Consider the following 19850-nt stretch of genomic DNA (forward strand, 5'->3'; position numbering starts at 1 on the left):
GAAATTTATTTGGCAGTGTTTGATATGGTAAGAAATCAAACAAAAAAATTTGGTTTTGAAATTTAAAAAATAAATACATCATAAAAATTTTGTGTCTATAATAATACTTATGTCATTAAGAATAAAAAGAATACGAAATTAAATTATTAAATATAAAAAGATATCAATATTTTAAAAATAAAGTAACAAAGAAATAGTGTCACGTGGAATAAAACAGATGTAATATCTCTTTCAGATGACACGAGGAAGAAAACAAAAAGCTAATGTAGGCAGAGCAGTTCACGTAGAACGGGAAAAGGACAAAAGGACTTGCTGTGGAAGTGAATGACACGTAAACATTAGGCCGGTTACGTTAGTTAGACTCAACATCAATACTCAATACGTGGAGATTTTCCTCTTTTCGATCACAATGACACGTCAGTTCCCAGTCGAAATTGTACCAATCAAAATCCCATACTTGCTTGTTTTGGTGACTGCTTCTCACTATCAATAAATACTTGCTCTTTCTCTGATCAAACAACAACTTTTCATGCTCTCTATTATTGACTTCACGTTTAAAGAGAAGTCGAAAAGAAAGAAGGAAAAGATTCAGTACAACTAGTTTACAATAAGTCAGGTAAAAAGTTTTTCATGTATATTCCATGGATTCCCTTTTTTGCTTTTCTCCTTTTTCGGTCTATTCAGCTTTTGTGTGTGTGTGTTTGTTCCGCTGCAGTTAAAACTATTGTAGATTTTTTTTTTCTTTTTTTCCTGGGGGATTTCTGTAATGTTTGCAACTTCTATGTGAATTTTATGTTGTAATTTTAGCAAACATAAGAGTGATCATTTCACAGTTTTCAAATTTTTAGTTAAAACACAATTTCACTTATTTCCACTTGTTGTTTTATTACTGGAATAGCGTACAGGAAGTTAAATTATGTAGTAGTTATTTTCTAATTAATTGACTCATTGTTTTTGTTGTTTCTTTGTCTTTGGGTCCAAGACTGATTTTGCCAAAATTTGATCAAGAGAAATAGTTGGTCCAGTCATAATGTTTGGAAATGGTGTAGTTGGTATCCTCTCAGAGGCGACGAACAAGTGGGAAAGACGAGCTCCTCTGACTCCTTCACATTGTGCTCGATTGCTGCATACTGGAGTGTCGCGCATCATCGTGCAGCCATCCACAAAGCGTGTTCATCATGATGCTCTCTATGAGGATGTTGGATGCGAGATTTCTGAGGACTTGTCCGACTGTGGTCTCATATTGGGTATCAAACAGCCCAAGGTACGTACTAACTTTTTTCTTCTCTCAAATCCTTGTGTTTTGCTTATTTATTGAGATAATTAATTCAACTTGAATACAGTTGGAGATGATTCTTCCTGATAGGGCCTATGCATTCTTCTCACATACTCACAAGGCACAAAAGGAAAATATGCCCTTGTTGGATATGGTATATATATTCTAGTCTGCAATGATTGAACAGCCATGGTCATTTTTCCCTCCACGTTTAACATTCTCATTGATATTTAGATACTAGCTGAAAGGGCTTCTCTGTTCGACTATGAGCTTATAGTTGGAGACACTGGGAAGAGGTTACTTGCGTTTGGAAGTTTTGCTGGTCGAGCTGGAATGATTGATTTTCTACGCGGATTAGGACTGTGTAAGTAAGCATTTGTTTGTAACTTGAAAGTCATTTATGTATACTTGCTTGGGATTTCGTATGATCATAGACCCTGCTCTTTATCTTCTTTGCAGACGCCCGTAAATGTGTGTGTGTGTTATTTTATTTTCTGCCTTTGTCTCTTTTCTTATACATAAGGATGAACATTTCAGGGTATCTCAACCATGGCTACTCAACGCCCTTTCTCTCACTCGGCTCATCGTACATGTACTCTTCATTGGCTGCTGCTAAGGCTGCAGTAATTTCTGTTGGCGAAGAGATAGCGACCATGGGGCTTCCAGCGGGAATATGTCCTCTTGTATTTGTTTTCACTGGTGCTGGAAATGGTAAGTAATTTAGGCTGACTAGTTGCAGTATATTGATGTATTTTCCTCTTTCATTAATCCACTATATTCACCAGATCATTCTATAAACTTCTCATTATATATGTTTTGGATAAATTTTGTATATCCTATGTAGTGTCTCGTGGTGCACAAGAAATTTTTAAGCTTCTTCCTCATACATTTGTGGATCCAAGAAAACTTTCAGAACTACATGAGACGGTAAGATTGAGCATACTTTCGTAAGATAATGTACTCGATATATTGCTCCACAGTGTAGTGAGTTTTCTATCTATCATTTTAGTTCTTTGCTCCTTTCAAGCTTTCTGAAAGCAGAGCGCAAGGTATGTGAAAGTCTATCCACTGTAACACCTCTTTGTTTTCTGAACCTACTTTGCATCAATAAGATACATAAATGCCAATGATCTCTAAGACTTTTCATGCCACATGTCAAATCTTTACTTATTGTTCTTCAAATAGAAACTTTCTTAACTTGGTGTTAGAGAAATCTTGTTTTCATGTGTAGGCTAGGGATCTTACTCAATCCAAACATCCATCAAAGAGAATCTTTCAAGTGTATGGTTGCGTAACGACCTGCCAAGACATGGTGGAACGTTTAAATCCTTCAAAATCCTTTGATAAGGTACATACTTTTACCATTTAAAAGCATGATCATTTTTTTTTAAAAATATTCTGTTTTTTATTGTTTCTTTTTGAAAAACTAAATACTGATGATCTATTGATACCTTTAAAAAGTCTATGTTCTTGTTAAACTTGAATAAAGATATAAAGGAATCTTTCCTTCTTTATGTAGTTTTATGGTCTTTGTATTTCTAATAAATGCAAACGGGAACGAGATCAAAGTTTTGAGTTTGTGCGCATTGATTTTGGTATTTGATTTAACTTTATTGAAAATGAAAGCATCCAAGTTCCTTGCCTGCCATGATGTTATCTTGTGCATTATGCTAACATTAGACATGTAACTCTTTTCAGATTGATTACTATGCACATCCAGAGCAATACGGACCTGCTTTCCATGAGAAAATAGCCCCTTATGCATCTGTCATAGGTCAGTGATGGTCAGGCATTTGCTGTTCATATTCTAATCATCTTTTAGGAAATCTACTTCAGTGTCCAGTCTTATGTATTTCCTTCCTTGTTCTGACTAAATTTGATACATTCTCGCCAACTGTAAGCTGTCATTTTCTAGATGTGAGCATGCATTTGTTTTCCGGAGTGAATCAGATCTCTCAATGCTTGACTGTAGGACTCATCACCCTAGAGCCTATGATAACTTGTTGGCCTCTTCTGTATTATATGGAAACATAGTCTCTTCTTCATCATATTATGAGTTCTTAATAGTGTTACTAAAAGAAAAAATTACAACAACAACAAACCCAATGTAATCCTACAAGTAGGGGCTGGGGAGGGTAGTGTGTACGCCTATGTTGCTCGGACTCTCCAAAAGCAGTGCATTTTTGAAGGATCCGACACGGGTGCGGCATCATTTTGGAGAGTCCGCCCAACATAGGTGTACGCAAACCTTACCCCTAAGGTATTTTCCGATAGACCCTCGGCTCAAGAGAAGGTAAGAGAAGGTGAAAAAAGGTAGCAGTAGCAACAAATAGTAACAACAACAGGAAAAAAAGATAACTGAAGCAATCGAAACAACAGGTATTGATAGAGATCTAAGCATAGGAAAATATAAGAATAGTACTGGTACAACTGGTAAGGAAAGGAGAAACTCTCGACTACCTACTAGTTTTCTTCCCTGATTCTCGACCTTCACACTCTCCTGTCAAGAGTCATGGTCTCAGCTACCATTTGACGGTTTTGACATTCTTATATTACCGAACTTTGTTACACAATTCTATTGTACCAAGCAAGAAAAAGAAGTCTTTGAACTAATCTTTATAAGGTTTTCAAGCAATTCTGTGAAACTGCATGTGTAGTAATTCTCCCTGTTTCTTCCAGTAAATTGTATGTACTGGGAGAAGAGGTTTCCTAGGTTGTTGACTACTAAGCAGATTCAAGACCTCATGAGAAATGGATGCCCACTTGTTGGAATCTGTGACATAACATGTGATGTGGGAGGCTCGATCGAATTCATCAACCAAACATCATCAATAGACTCGCCTTTTTTCAGGTACTTTTTAGCTTGTTATGAAGATTCTATTGTATCTGTCAATATGTCTGTTACTTCCATTTCTAATATACTTTATACACTGCTCCTTATTCCATAGAACTTATTAAAAACCCAGATGGTCAGAGTGCAGTTTAATGGTGTAACAGTTTCTTTATTCAAAAAAAAGGAAAAAAGAAAGATATGAAACACATATAGGTTGTTTAACCTAAAGCCCACATGCAGTTGCACAAGAAATTATTATTTTAATCAGTTGGCGCACTAGCATTGCACATTCATCTGTATTTCTATACATTTTAGGCTCTAATTTGCTCAAATTACTACCATCCATCAAAAGCCATTTTCGAAACGCCACCAGACCTATCCTGGCATGCGATGAATTTTACTGGCACTCCTTAATGTTTTCTTTCTGGCATGGATTAAGTGTTCGGATAACAACTAAGGTCCTAACAACTTGATGTCAGACTCTTCAACATGAAGGACATCTAACTCCTCTAACACAGATAACATAAAGACTTGGATTAGATGCTTAACATAATGACTTATATGCTTTCACGAAAGATAGAGCAGCGAATCCGGAGAGAGGCATCTAACAACTCGACTAGAGTGGATCCCGATAATTTACTCCTTCCTTTAAACTGTTGGGCACTACATTCTATAATGAGAATCATAAGTAAACTTTGTACGAAGTTTTAAGGCATTTCTCTTTAGTCTCTGACGGAGCAGATGCCGTCGTCATATTTGGAAATATTTCTTTTACTCAACATCTTATGTTCATTTCCAATTTAATTTACAATAATGTACCTAAATAATTATTTCCTGGTTATTATAATATGTTAACCTTGGATCCTAGGTATGAACCTTCCAATGATTCATATCATTTTGACATAGAAGGTAAAGGTGTGATGTGTTCCGCTGTTGATATTCTTCCCACCGAGTTTGCAAAAGAGGTAATCTCAGCATCAAGCGACCAATTACAGTTGTCTACTTGCCTATATATCTATGAGTTTATGATATCTGTAGCTATGCTATTCTTTCATATAATAGGCATCCCAACATTTCGGAGATATTTTGTCCCACTTTACGGGAAGCTTAGCTTCCTTTAGAAATCTTGAGGAGTTACCTGCACACTTAAGGAGAGCTTGCATAGCCCATCACGGACGTCTTACTCAGTTGTATGAATACATCCCTCGAATGCGGAAATCTGACCTAGAGTAAGTTGTTCATGCTATCTTTATTCTTTATTATCGTGCTTTTCATCTCCGCCCTTTTTGAAACCAATAGTATAATTCTTGAAGCTTTAGAACTCATGCTCTGATCAACTCCCATGTGTTGAATTATTGTGGGCAATAGTGATTTCTGGTCCTGATATGCTGTAATTATCAACCAGTTATTTTCTTGTCCATAGGTAAAATTCACAACTAGACTGAAGCGACTAATAAATATCCCTTTTGTATGCATAAAATCAATAACTATGCCTCTTATGTTAAATTCATCCATTCCCAAGTTGTGTATCCTTGCATAACGTGAAATTTTATTCGAATTTTTATTTGCTTTTCAGTTCGCTTTGATTTCCATAACTTTTGTAAAGCTTGTAACATGCGCGTTGAAATTATATTTCTGGAGCTGGTATGAAATAACTTGTACTTGCTACTAGGAAGTAATGATATTCCGTTATCTTTTGATTGGCAGAGACCCTTCAACAGTTCTTTCTAGTTCCAATGCAAACGGGAGGAAATACACCGTTTTGGTAAATTCTGATGTGTTCTTTATTTTATTTTGTTGTTAACTGTACATATATATGGATATGCAGTTTTCATAAATGTCAAATTTGATACGAGGAGGAGTTTGTAGAAGACAAAGAAAAAGGCGTGAGCTCAAAACGTAAAGGTTTTCTTGAGAGAGAACATGCAACCACAGTCCAAGACTAAGATTAAGCTTAGCCTGTTCGGCCAAACTTCCACAACTTCCTGTTTTTTTTTAAAAAAAAAATTACTTTTTGCCAAATGGACTTCTCAAAAAGTAGCTTTTGCAAGTATTATAGCAATTTTTTGCTTTTGGGCAATTTTAAGTGCTTTTGAGCGTCAAATTACGAAAAAAGACATTGAAAGATTCACTTTACGGTTAGTATTACTTAAATAGGTAAATGATTTGAAATACTTATTATGAGAGACTTTAATTAAAATTTTCAATTATATTTAATTAAAATACAAAAAGTGAAATTGCAAATAGCGAGGAGCACATATTCATGAGCCTTCTTTGGTCTTACATGTGTTATCGACATAGCATCAGGTTAGATTTTGTCTGAACTGTTGTGATAGTTTGGTAAATTGAATTTTTGCTAGAGGTATTTCGTCCTGAAAAGATGGAAAAACGCTTATGTTTCTAAAGAGAAGCTACTTTCTCCAGCTACTCAAAAAAACACTTACTTTTTTCCCAGAAGTTTGGTCAAACACCTTAAATCTCCAAAATAAACACTTATAGTTTCATAGAAGTTTGGTCAAACAGGCTATAAGATAGGGTATTTGGCATTTGAGTCTTATACGTTCTGATTTTACTTCTTTAATTAGTAACTGCTATAATGTAGTCACTGCTGAGTTAAAAATGAAATATATACTTTTCTTATTTTTTTGGTGGTTTTATCTTTTTATGCTGTCCGTCATCTGAAATTGACAGGTATCTCTGAGTGGTCATTTGTTTGATAAATTCCTCATAAACGAAGCCTTGGATATTATTGAAGCAGCAGGTGGCTCCTTCCACTTGGTGAAGTGCCAAGTTGGTCAAATCACAAGCGCTTTGTCATACTCAGAACTGGAGGTTACTTTATCTCTAATCTATTTTGACCTACGCGTACATGATGTGAAACTTGATGATTCTTACTTCCTTGTTGCTTTCATTATTTTGGACAGGTTGGAGCTGAAGATAAAGCAGTTTTGGATAAAATAGTTGATTCTTTAACTTCCCTTGCTTATTCAAGAAATTCTTTGGGATCTCAAAACAAGGAAAACAACATGATATCTTTGAAGGTTGGGGAATTCCAACAAAGCATCACAGATGAGAAATCTGATGCAAAGGTCTTAATTTTAGGTGCTGGTCGGGTTTGCAGACCAGCTGCAGAACTTTTAGCATCAATAGGTAGCATGTCATCCGGACAATGCTTATCATCTATAACTGCTGATTTTGAAGAGCAAAATTGTGTTCAAGTGATTGTTGCTTCTTTGTACTTGAAGGATGCGGAAGAGGTATGCCCGTATATCAAGTTTCATTAGACATTGATCACTCTTAATGAAAAAAGGAACCTCATGATTTCATTTCTGTAAATTGGAAGTTTGGCGGTATTTTTTCACTGCTATATCTTCATATAAGTCTATGTCTCCATTGTCCTAATATTATATTTTTAGAGATTGTGTAAGATATTCTTCTCATGTTCTCGTCTTTTTTCAACAGCATATAATTCTTTTGAGTTCACTTCTTTGACTCTCCTCTCTATTTTCTTTTTTCATCAGCTTTGCTTCTGCAATGTAATGTTTCTGCCCGTCCCTGTGTCAGTTTATCAGTTCTTTTTATTGTTTGCATTGGGATTTTGTTACAGCATGAAGCGATCTATATTTGCTGTTTATTTAGTTACTAATTATGTATTCTATTTTCAATTTGTTGCATATCTATATTTGTTGTATGTTATGCTTGAGCTCTAATTTTTTTCACTTATAGAACTTTTTTTCATTAGTAATCTTGTTTCAATTGTACAGGTTACTGAAGGTATTCCAAATGCAAAAGCAGTTCAGCTTGATATTACGAATCACGAGTCTCTTTCTAGTTGCATCTCACAGGTATTGTCTTTTGATTGCCTATCGTGGTGAAATATTCTTCTCTTTGAAAATAAATAGCCTTTGAGACAATAAGTGGTAGTGGTAAGGATCTATTAAGTTTTGAAGCTCCCAAATACTAAACATAGTGTTAGAATTACTGGATGATTGCAGAAAGCTTTTCTTTGGTCATTCTTGTTATAAGTGGCTTTGTCTCATGCTGTCATTCTTGTCATCAAGCAGGTTGATGTTGTCATCAGCTTACTGCCTCCTAGTTGCCATGGTATTGTAGCAAAATCATGCATTGAGGTATTTGTTTTCCTTTATTTTCAGTTTTCCTTTCTTTTCTATGGGTGTCATCTCCTTGTAATTGAGATTCGTATCATGTATGGTAATAAAAGAGGGCCCTGATGAATAGTAAAAATAAATCAACATAAGCTAATAAGAAATTGATCAAACTGCAAGTGTTGACTGCATCTTGAAGAGAGTTTGATTTCTGACATAGATTAAGTACAAATCAGTTTTGACAAGAGTGGGTTGCTCTAGTGGTGAGCACCCTCCACTTCCAACCAAGAGGTTGTGAGTTCGAGCCACCCCAAGAGCAAGGTGGGGAGTTCTTGGAGGGAGGGAGCCGAGGGTTTATCGGAAACAGCCTCTCTACCCCAGGGTAGGGGTAAGGTCTGCGTACACACCACCCTCCCAGACTCCACTAGTGGGATTGCACGGGGTTGTTGTTGTTGTTGTTGTTGCAGTTCTTGAATTTTCATTAGAAGTCTATGGGTTCAAAAGCTCTTTGAAGATGTCCGGGGATGGTGAACAACAACGTAAGAGACCACTCTCCCTAGATTATGTACTGAAACAAATGAATCTTGAATAATTTTATGAGCTAATCCAAAAAATGCACCATAACCTGGCCCAGAAATCTTAAAATCTTTACAATTTTTTCCGAGGAAAAATCCTATCTTCAAAGCTAATATCAATCAAACTCTCCTGAATTCGTGGACTACTCTTACTAAAATGCAGCTTCAAATCTCCTGATGCAGCTGAAGAAACATCTTGTCACAGCTAGCTACGTTAATGATTCAATGTTAAAGCTAGACGAAGACGCAAAATGTGCTGGAATTACTATTCTTGGTGAAATGGGCTTGGATCCAGGAATAGGTAACCTTCACCCGAGAAAATTAAATGCTCTACACTTTTTTTATTTTATTATATAATGCTGTTCTCCTGCATATAAGTAACTTTAATAAGAGCGAAATGAATTTGTTGGAAACTTCTTCATGGTATGAAATTTCCTCTGAATGTTATTGTGCATAACCTATGGTAATAGTACTGCATTTGCAAGTTACCTTCTATCACTTTGTTCAAGTTATCTTCATCAAAAAGTGTGATGGCCACGTCAATCTAAGAAGTAGTAGTTGAATCATTTAACTTCACGAGTTTACTTAGGCCCATCTTGCTGGGTCCAGAATATTATTATTGTGTAGTAATTTGGTTGCTTAATATTTTATTCGGGAAACCTATTTATGTTCTCCAAAATCTGATCAATAAATGATACTGATGATTCAGGTAAAATGTGGCAACAATAGGTAGTTAGTCTTTGTTTGTGGTGACATAAATACCTCCATACCACTCATGAATTAGGCAGCGCATGCTCAAGATGTATCATAGAAAATTGTTGAGATAAATGTCAATGCTTTTAGCTGAAATACAAGTGTCTGATGGTGAACAAATTTGCTGCTGTAAATTGTTTTTTTATTCTAAATTTTTTTTTTGAGAAAGAAGTATGTTTTGACCAATCTTTGGTTAACTAGTGGTACAAATTTTATGTTGTAGATCATATGATGGCAATGAAAATGATCAACCAAGCCCATGCAGCAAACGGAAAGATCAGGTCTTTCGTTTCTTACTGTGGTGGTCTTCCCTCTCCAGCTGCGGCCAACAACCCACTAGCTTATAAGTTCAGGTATGGCTTCAAGTTCGATTGAATGTTGATTTGATAAGATTACCTTGTCAATTTTGAGAAGCCTGATTGAGCAGGCTTCTTGATATGACATATTTCCAAAAACCTGTGGGGTATCTCTATTCTTCTTTCTTCATTGGCACTTCTTTGCTAACCAGAAGCACATAAAGTGCCCTCTCCAAACTGCCTGAGCATTTCCATTTTCCTTAGTGATTAAACTGTCTCAACTAACTTTTGAACTAGAGAGTAACTTCTCTTTCCCAACATAAGGCCCTGTACACAAAAAGCAGATAACTATTTGTATTCACTCACTTGATCTATTATTCTCTTTCTGGACGTAATACATTCACACGGATGTTTACCGCCTTCCATTTTGGGTTACTTAGTTTTCGTCTTATTTTTCTGGTTATTAGTGAAGTGGATGTAATCTCTCTGTTATCTTTTACTTGTTACTCCCTCCGTTCCAATTTATGTGAACCTGTTTGACTGGGCACGAAGTTTAAGAAAAAATGAAGACTTTTTGAATTTGTGGTCCTAAACAAGTCAAAAAGGGGTTCAGAGTATTTGTATAGTTATAAAAGCTTCTCATTAACGGTAGAATTGGAAGTTTAAGCTAAATTGTTTCCAAATTTAGAAAGGGGGCATTTTTTTTGGAACGGACCAAAAAAGAAATAGGTTCACATAAACTGGAACGGAGGGACTAATATTCTTCCTACTCTGCTGATTTTACATCTCAATCATCCTATTCGTCGATTAATTTTGTTATGTTGAAACATTATCTAGTTGGAACCCAGCCGGAGCTATACGAGCTGGGTGGAATCCAGCAGCCTATAGATCTGAAGGGGAAATTATTCATGTTGAAGGTGAGTAATTTAGCATAGGAACTGCTTTTGATATCTGTCCCATGAAGAAGTATATTGTACTAAAATTCTAAAACAACTTCTAAAACTACTTCTACTTGCCTCTGTAATATGCAGATGATAGGTTCCTATGTATCATTGACAATCTTAAAGAGTTTATGTCCTCATCTGATTTTTTTGGTCTCTTGCAGCCAATATTAATAGCTATTAATCTCCCGTAATGACACATACTAGCTCTTCAAAGCTCCAACTGTTATCTCCCTAAGTTATCTTCACCCTTTATGGGGCATGGGCATGTGAGGTAGTTTGCCATTTATGTGCTTTTTCTTCGCTAACAATATTCTAAATGCAGGTCAGAGGCTTTATGATTCAGCTGCAAAGCTTCGTCTTCCTGATTTTCCAGCTTTTGCATTAGAGTGTCTCCCAAATCGCAACTCCTTAGTGTATGGAGACTTATATGGTGTAGGAGAGGAAGCATCAACAATCTTTCGAGGAACACTACGCTATGAAGGCATGTCACATTACTGGGTTTCATACAACGCTTTCAGTTAAAGAGACTTGAGTCTGACTTAGGGTTTGAAGGAAAGCATTAGACAGATAACTTTTAGATTTTATTTTCATCCATATAATGCATTAAAAGGAAAAATAATTGCTCAGAAGAAGTTGAAACACCGTCCTTCTCAAATTGTTATCTGCTTTATGGTTTTGGCGAGTCAGACTTAAAATGTGTGACCGCCACATCTAAAAGCTTTTATTTATTTATTTAGGTCTTGAACATCCCACTCACATAGGAGCACCTAATTCTTTTTTAGCTTTTAACGTAGTTCATGTAGCTTCTAAATAATGCTTTGAAATGACAAAGTGGATAATTCTTTGGGATTGTGGGAGTAATAGACTTGATTGCTTTTTTTGTCACCAAATTTTTGGGTTGACATCTTATGGGTTGATATTTTTCACAGGTTTTAGTCAAATAATGGGGACACTTGCCAAGATTGGATTCTTCTGTACAGAACCATCTCTTATTCTTAAAGATGGGATTAAACCCACACACAGAGCATTTTTGCTGGGACTTGTTGGAATAGACGGACAGATTTTCCCCGAACCAGTAATTGATGAAAAATACATCACTGATAGGATCTTGAAACTTGGGCTTTGTAAAGACAAGGACACTGCAGTTAAGACAGCAAAAACTATAATGTAAGTTGAGACAACTATCTGAGGTCAATCAGTTATCTACTTGAAGTATTGAAATTAAGTGTATGTTCTTTACGAATATATTGGTATACAATGTGAAGTGCTGTTTTTATTCATTTAAAAGAAAAGGTTGTGGTTGAATGATAAGGGGTTTACTTAATATCCAAATAGATTTTTGGGATTTCAAGAGCCTACAGAAATACCATCATCCTGCAAATCTCCATTTGAAGTTACGTGCTTGCGCATGGAAGAGAGATTAGCATACTCCAATACAGAGCAGGTAGTTGTCAGAATTACTTTTTAAGCCAACTAACATGCAACTAGTGACCTGGATTTACCGTTGATGTTACTTGTGTTAGGACATGGTGCTTTTACACCATGAAGTGGTAGTAGATTACCCAGATGGCCATGCTGAAACCCATAGATCCACACTTTTGGAAATGGGGAGGACAGCGAATGGGAAAACCAACATGGCCATGTCTCTTACAGTAGGGATTCCCGCAGCCACTGGAGCTCTGGTATTCTTCTATTGAACTTGTGCCTGATGATCATAGTAGCTTTGTATTATGGACGAAATCGTAGTTTACTCTTTTCTGCCCATTGCAGCTATTACTTGCGAACAAGATCAAAGCAAATGGTGTACTAAGGCCTATTGATCCAGAAGTTTATGAGCCAGGTAGTTCAGCTCCATTGATTTCCAATTTGTCTAGGGGAAAGGAATGCTTGCTTGCGTAGAAATGAATAATCCAGTTTGATTTAGTAACATTAGGTGTATTTGGTATGATATTAAAATGATTTAATTAAAACAAGTTCTCTTGAAAAAATTTTCTAAAATCATTTTTCCATAATTTGATTACGCTTAAAAATTGATTGGTGGAAATAGTAAAAGGTGGAGGATGAAGCTTGGTGTAATAAATTTGAGTAAGAGAGATTGACAGCAATCAACAATGTTAATAAGTTAGTTGAAGCGAGTGACGGGGAATAAGTTAAAATAGTTGAAGAGGAGAATGAAGGAGAATGTCAGTCATATTCCGTCATTTGTTCTTAAATATATCTTCATTTTTTAATAATTTAGGACAAGTAAGCACTATAAATGATTTCGGAACTTTTTCCAAGATAAGGTGGATGAACCATAAGGAAATTCTCAACTAAGATATGAATCCAAGGTTGTTCTCCTGTGTAGAATGTGAAGAACATGATTTGCTGATAGGAAAATATTTCTAGCTATATTGTAAGAACTCATTTCGTTCCTGGATTTTATTTCAAACAAATAGTATACCTTTTGTTTTCGCCAAAATATAAAAGAAATTTTAAAAACCTCTGGCTTGATACAAATACCGTAATATTAATTTTTTAAGTTCGTGTATTTTAAAGTACAACTATGAACTCTAGGTATGCTTTAGTTGGAATCAGTCTCCTTATATTATATCAGCAGTTACCCCAGCATACAGCTGATAAATTGTCTGTCTGTGTTTTATCATCAGCTCTGGTTGTATTGTAAAAGAACAGTTAGTGACATAATACTCAGCTCATTTTCTGTAAATTTACAGCACTGGATATTTTGGAGGCATATGGTTTCAAGTTGCTGGAGAAGATTGAATAATGTTTACTGACCATTGGTCTGTTTGATATCAAAACAGATTCTTTTTTCCTGAAGGGTGTCAAATTGTCTCCTAGTAAATCATTGAACAAGCATGTCATTGATGTACATAATCCCGACTCTGTCCTATGTATTATATAAGAATTTCTATAATTTACAAACTAAAGGCCGAGCATATCCAAGAACAATATTTGGATCATAGATTTCATAGTACTAGCTTTGTTTCTTTTTATATGGTATTATTTCCTTATTAATTAGTTATAACATGATTTATCTATTCCAATAACATGATTTTCTAGCCACAGAAATCTATGGCTTGTTTACGACCAATATATTTTCTCGAGGTTCTAACATTTCCATCACCAAAAACGGTAGCACATAATTCAACTAGAAAATAAATTTGCAATATTGAATACCTTTATGGGTTGCAAGTATATAAAGGAGTGTCATTACTAACACTCGGAAAGTTATATATCTGTGCAGAGTAGAAAGGTAAAATGGAACAAAAAATAAAAGATAATACAATTATTCTACTGATTACCAACTTCTAATAGCTGAGGCTTCACTTTTTGATCGCCTTCAAGCAGGTTTACGATTGGTTTAATATATGAAGTCAAATAGAATACAAATCATACATTTTTTCAGGAATTTCTGGGAACTATCCATGAAACTAACTGATGCTCCACTTCTCTCCAGTTGTGCACTTTCTTAACCATGGGATGCCCATTAAGTGACTCACTCTTGGACCATGGGTATGAATTTTCATAATCAAAGAGAAGAACCTTAATTCCAGCTTCCGCACACTCGATAGCATACCTCGGATTGTCATCAATCAAAACATTTGCTCCCAATGACCTAGCAGACGCAGTTATCTAAAAAGTTAGTCTAACAGCGACACAATTATAAAGTTTCACAGGTCAAGAATACACCATAATGAGTCAGACAAAAATTCCGGAATATAAACAAACTAACTTTGTACAACCAGCTAACATACAAAAGATTCCATATTCTATGCCAATAGACAATGGTCAGCTAGCTAGCTAGATACCAAAATGAGGGGTGACAATCTGCTTCTTTATGACATTATCTGAAAATGGCGAGGCATAGCAGAAAAATAGAACAAAGAGAAAGATAAAAGCAGAATGCTTAAGGAGACTGATGATATTACCTGCAAATATCTGATTTAGCTATAGACTGCCCATTCAATGCAAAGTGATTGCCAAAGTGCATATCCTGAAACAATCCAGGATAATGCCTCTCAATCCACTCAATTGTGTGATCTTTAATGGCGTTTTGCCGGGACCTATCAAAATATTGGTCAAATTAGTTCTCAAGCAAATACTCAGTGTGGAAGTTAACAATTAATTGAAGCAACCAAACTACGTACGTTACAATTGACAGGTTACAGAATCTAGACATCTTGTGAAGAGCCTGTCGAGCACCAGGAATTGGATGAATTCCGGTCTTGAAATAAGAGGTCTTGAAGAATTCATGGACACGGATATCAGCTGCCAAAATAATTATGTAAGGTTAAAAACAGAAACATTTAGTCACAGATGTCGTGCAGGTCAAACCACTGCATACAAAAGCAACACGCGGAAAGGCAACGAGGTCTCAAGGGCTTTTATGGAAGGAGCGGACCAATTTACTGAAAAGAAAGCACCAATAGAAGAAATGCACAACCTTGTATAAGATACACAAATATCTCATCCGTAAACTAAAAGAATGCATCAAGCATCTAGATCAAATTAATGTGATGCCATATGTCTAAATCAATTGCAGCAATCAACACCTATTAATTTTTACTTCACTAAAAAACAAACAGCAAACAGTTGGTTTATTCCAATTTTATCAATTTCAATTGCCAATTAAAGTCATTTCCATAGTCAAAGTACGATAAATGCCAATTAAAATGAAGAGCAGCAGCAGTAACGGAGCAGGAAACAATGGAACAGCAAAACAATACATTAGCAAAGCAACAGAAAAGATATACTTGTCCAGAGGAACAAAGGCAAGAAGAGCAGAAGTAGAAGCATGCGAGAAGACAAAAAGATGCAGTAGTAAAGAAGCAGAAGACAAAGAAAAAGAAAAGAGAGACGAGAAGGCAAAAACTGCAGAAAAAGAGATGGGCCAACTAGCCCAAAAGATGAAGAAAGAAAGAAGAGTAACTGTACTCGAAAATTGAACTGTAGTCACAGCAGTTAGAAGGAACGTAGTCCTAATAGCATAATTCTCAACTGAAAGGAACTTAGTCACAAATATATGACCAATATAAAATTAATCTTACTTAAGCTAAACTTGACCCCCCGATATCAGCTGTACTTTATCTTCTTTTTTTCTTTGAGAAATTATGTCAGATCTACTTCATCAGGAAGATCAGAAAAGAAGAGTATGCCTGATGTCTCCACTCTAAAAATGAATGAATAAAAAGAGAACAAAAGCTGGAAAAACACCTTGGAATATTTGCCTATACCTAAATAACTCAACTGAAAGGAACTTAGTCACAAATATATGACCAATATAAAATTAATCTTACTTAAGCTAAACTTGACCCCCGATATCAGCTGTACTTTATCTTCTTTTTTTCTTTGAGAAATTATGTCAGATCTACTTCATCAGGAAGATCAGAAAAGAAGAGTATGCCTGATGTCTCCACTCTAAAAATGAATGAATAAAAAGAGAACAAAAGCTGGAAAAACACCTTGGAATATTTGCCTATACCTAAATAACTCAACTGAAAGGAAAGACCCAATAATACCTTCATCTCTTGAGCATTTCCATATCTGCAATGATTAGAGAAATGGTAGCTTAGAAAAGCACAAAAGTTACAGGAGAAGGGATATGCTAAGGTAACCAAACAAGTGATACCTCCATAGTTAGGACATCTTTTTGTACATTGCACTACCATTTCTATGTTTACTGAATATTTTTTGATAGGTAAAAGTGAATTAATTGTTAATACTAATTAGCACTCAAGCGGAGGACCATTTACAAGTAAAGACAATAGACTTGCACACAAGCTTATTTACAAAAACGACAAGAGCACGGAACCCAAGATCAGCCAACTACCAAAATATACCATCTTAGCAGCACAATCTACTTTTCTTGCTTACTTTCCAACTAGCATAATTTAAACCCATTTTAGTAGTTTTAACCCACGTTGTTGTCTTGTACTTGATCTCCTTTTGTTGCTCTCTTCATCAGTTTTCTATCCATCACCCATCAATTTGTCATGACTCATTACCCTCTCTTCACTTCCACCCCAAGAGACTCCTAAAAGTTTCCCTATATAGGTCAAATTCTGCTGTTCAAAATCACCCATTTTAGTACTATCAACCACGTTCACGTCCAGTTACAGGTAGTGTATTCTCATTCACATATGACGCACTATCGAAATTGTCCTTGCTGCTCCATCACAACAAGTAGAATCCAGCAACTACCAACACTGTTTTTGTCATCTTAAGTGTATCTGCCCAGCATCTTGAACGCCCTTCCGGTGCTCATGTTGAATTGCTATTCAACTGTCATTCCCTTCTTCTACTGACATAAGCCCCTTAAATCTCATTACCCTTTTTAGCCTTCCTTTATTCCTGTATCTATCAATTTTGCATTGGGGGAGAAAGAGAGAGAAGCAAGTCCATCATTAAAGCAGAATCGAAAATGGGATTGAACTCTCAATTTAACACTCCTCAGTTTGCTATAGTATCTTCTCATCCATCAGTCCTAGAAAAAGAATTGTTCTAATTTCCTTTTTCGAATTTACTGCAAACTGTGACCAAAGAATAAAAAGATTTATTATTTTTAGTACCGGGTTTTCATTATTCTTTAATCAGGGACAAGCAGATTTTGCACTCCCACCTTTCTTTATTTTTATTCTTGAAAAATACAAAAACAAACAAATTGACTATTTTCCATAACCAAAAGTAAAAATATCACGTTACAACTCTTCTAAAAATTGTGCCAGGTCGAACTAAATTGGATATCAAACTAGTGGAAGATATTTGTAAATTCATTCCAAATGAAGCACAGAATATTTAGTAGTATAAATCTTCAGTTAGTCAGTCTGATTTTTGCCAACTGAGGTAAACCCTCATTTTCTGTCTCTCATGCTATTAATTGCTTTGCGGTGCCCGTTACAGAAATCTCATAAATTGGATCATTAATAACTTGGCCAAACTGGTCTTATATCCAGTGTTGTCAAAGGCAAAAAACATAGAAAAGCACCAAAAGCCAAAACCATTATGTGACATCAAACAATATGCAACAAAGTTGACAAGCATGGTACCTTGAAAAATTCATATACATGATACTCAGACACCGAATGGTATGATGAGTAACGATCTGCAATGAATTCGTTGAGAGCAGAAACAAAGTTCCCAAGGACTGCAAACCAGCAAATAAAAGAAATAAGGATACTGAAAGTGCAGACACGATCAGTTTACATTAGAGACAGTAACACAACTAAAAAAAGATGAGAGAATTATAAGTAAGAGATAATGATAGAGGGATCAAAACAGTTAACATTCTGTGAATAGGGCAAACAACTTTGCAAATGACAGTGATTCCCAAAATAACAAGCATGATTACAGAACTATACAACAAAAATTATGAGAGTACTTTTAGAAGACTTGCCCCCAGTACTTTTGATGAGTGGCGACATATTATTTGCGAGTTTCAAAGGTTGCCGTTGGTCCTAAGGGTTGGTCCCAAACGGATTTCTCGGTCTTAAAAAAGGTACGCTTGGGAGATTTGTTGCAGTGACTGCAATGATCCTGGACATCTAAGGCTCTTTCCTACATAATGTCTGTCATCACACATAAACCAAGGGAATGAATTTTATAACAGAGAAATCCTCAAGGACCAATGGTAATGGGTCAGCCCCTCTACCTTCTCCACTTAGAAACCAAGCTAATTCTGTTATAGGGTTCAAATCCGCTTAACCGACACATCACATCACATAATGTGCTCTTACCACTGCGCTGGAGGCATCACAAGCTGATGCCTAACCCACACATCACAATCCTTACAATCTAGCATTACAAGAGAGAAGTTTTTTTTTTCAAATACCTTCATCAACATCAACAGCCACAACAATTTTGTCATGTAAATCTTGGTTAAAGAATCCAGCACAGCTTCCTCTGTTAGATGTATTGCTGTTAGTATCAGAAGGCTTAGTAGCATTACTAGTACTAGCTCCCTCTGCATCATCATGTAGCAAGAGAGGGAGAGATGGAGCAAAAGCCTGTGCCCTCTGAAACCCATTCACATACTTATTGTTACAACTTGTATTTGAATCATTAGAAGAAGAAGAACAGCAGCCCCAAAGCCTAAGAGCCGTCGCATTATTAAAAGGGTATTTTCCTACACCACCACCATTTAGATCAATGGAGGACGAAGTAACATTAGATAAAAACTTTACACATGACAAAAGCTGAAAATCTTTAGGGCCAACAGAAAAGGTTGATGCTATTGCCATTAAAGGACGAATCCAATTATTACTTCTCCTTCTTATCATAACGATACTGGAAAAAATGCCCTCCCACACATCTAGCAAGAACCCACGAAGGTTAAAAACAAAAGCAGAGAATGGTTGATTGTGTTTTTTTTTTTAATGCCCCATAGCTTAAAATGCAAAAGGGCCCTGTCCTTTTAATGGATTGTGAACATCTGCTATTTTAATAATATGATTGGACAAAGAAAGAGCAAAGGGAAAAGTGAAAGCCGGATCAAAATATGCCAGTGTGAGAAACGAATATTTTAAACTCCAAGAAAAAACGAGGAAATGAAATTCTATAGATCTCCGAAGGAAACCATTTTGTAATGTTCAATCAGGGGTCTAAGAACAAGGCAAGGGAGTTGCAAAAATTACAGGTAGAGAAGGTGGCGCTTCACCATTCAGCCCTAATATCCAGTGTAATGCACCGGCTCTTTAATACTATGGTGTACCTAATGCCCCCAAAAGAATTCAAATGCACCTAAGTCCCCCGTAGCTTTTTAGCTACGATTCACTTTAGAAATTTCGAAGTGATCGTTTGGTACGCGAACTAAATTATTCTGTCAACCAAATACCGTATAAATTTAATTTAACACCCTTATTCCACCTGATCATGCATAGCAGACGACTCTATCCACTAAAAGTTAAATTTTATAATCACTGTTCTACAATTTCATTATCTCGCTTCGTTGTTATTTATTCTATGGAAGAAATTTTACACCTATAAATAATGTGTTTCTTCCTTGTATTGTGTTATGAAAAAGTATTGTAGAATGCATGAAAAAAAAAAAGTGAGATTAATATAGTGA

The 19850-nt window shown here is 35.8% G+C and overlaps 2 protein-coding genes across 3 annotated transcripts; one reads left to right on the plus strand and one right to left on the minus strand.

Annotated features, from left to right (window-relative positions):
- The first annotated feature begins 411 nt into the window (after nt 1-411).
- LOC107827281 (alpha-aminoadipic semialdehyde synthase) lies at nt 412-13713 on the plus strand. Of its 2 annotated transcripts, none has more exons than XM_075221606.1 (25): nt 412-616; nt 983-1264; nt 1344-1430; nt 1511-1640; nt 1814-1987; nt 2121-2203; nt 2508-2624; nt 2975-3050; nt 3956-4127; nt 4978-5074; nt 5172-5338; nt 5817-5874; nt 6801-6941; nt 7034-7366; nt 7874-7954; nt 8174-8239; nt 8974-9091; nt 9767-9896; nt 10677-10756; nt 11106-11264; nt 11713-11950; nt 12119-12227; nt 12307-12465; nt 12554-12623; nt 13498-13713. In XM_075221606.1, exons 2-25 carry the CDS (start codon nt 1031-1033, stop codon nt 13548-13550), a joined length of 3132 nt encoding a protein of 1043 aa, XP_075077707.1. In that variant the 5' UTR covers nt 412-616; nt 983-1030; the 3' UTR covers nt 13551-13713. The 2 variants fall into 2 exon arrangements, with proteins under 2 accessions (XP_075077707.1, XP_075077708.1); XM_075221607.1 differs by having other exon boundaries at nt 519-616; nt 1511-1644.
- Nucleotides 13714-13946: 233 nt separating this feature from the next.
- On the minus strand, nt 13947-19451 carry LOC107827283 (uncharacterized). The gene is made up of 6 exons (XM_016654379.2): nt 18615-19451; nt 17833-17930; nt 16306-16330; nt 14935-15055; nt 14716-14850; nt 13947-14402 (listed from the first exon to the last, which is right to left on the minus strand). Exons 1-6 carry the CDS (start codon nt 19060-19062, stop codon nt 14189-14191), a joined length of 1041 nt encoding a protein of 346 aa, XP_016509865.1. The 5' UTR covers nt 19063-19451; the 3' UTR covers nt 13947-14188.
- Nucleotides 19452-19850: the final 399 nt, after the last annotated feature.

The sequence above is a fragment of the Nicotiana tabacum genome, chromosome 9, assembly GCF_000715075.1.
Source record: "Nicotiana tabacum cultivar K326 chromosome 9, ASM71507v2, whole genome shotgun sequence".
Taxonomy (NCBI): domain Eukaryota; kingdom Viridiplantae; phylum Streptophyta; class Magnoliopsida; order Solanales; family Solanaceae; genus Nicotiana; species Nicotiana tabacum.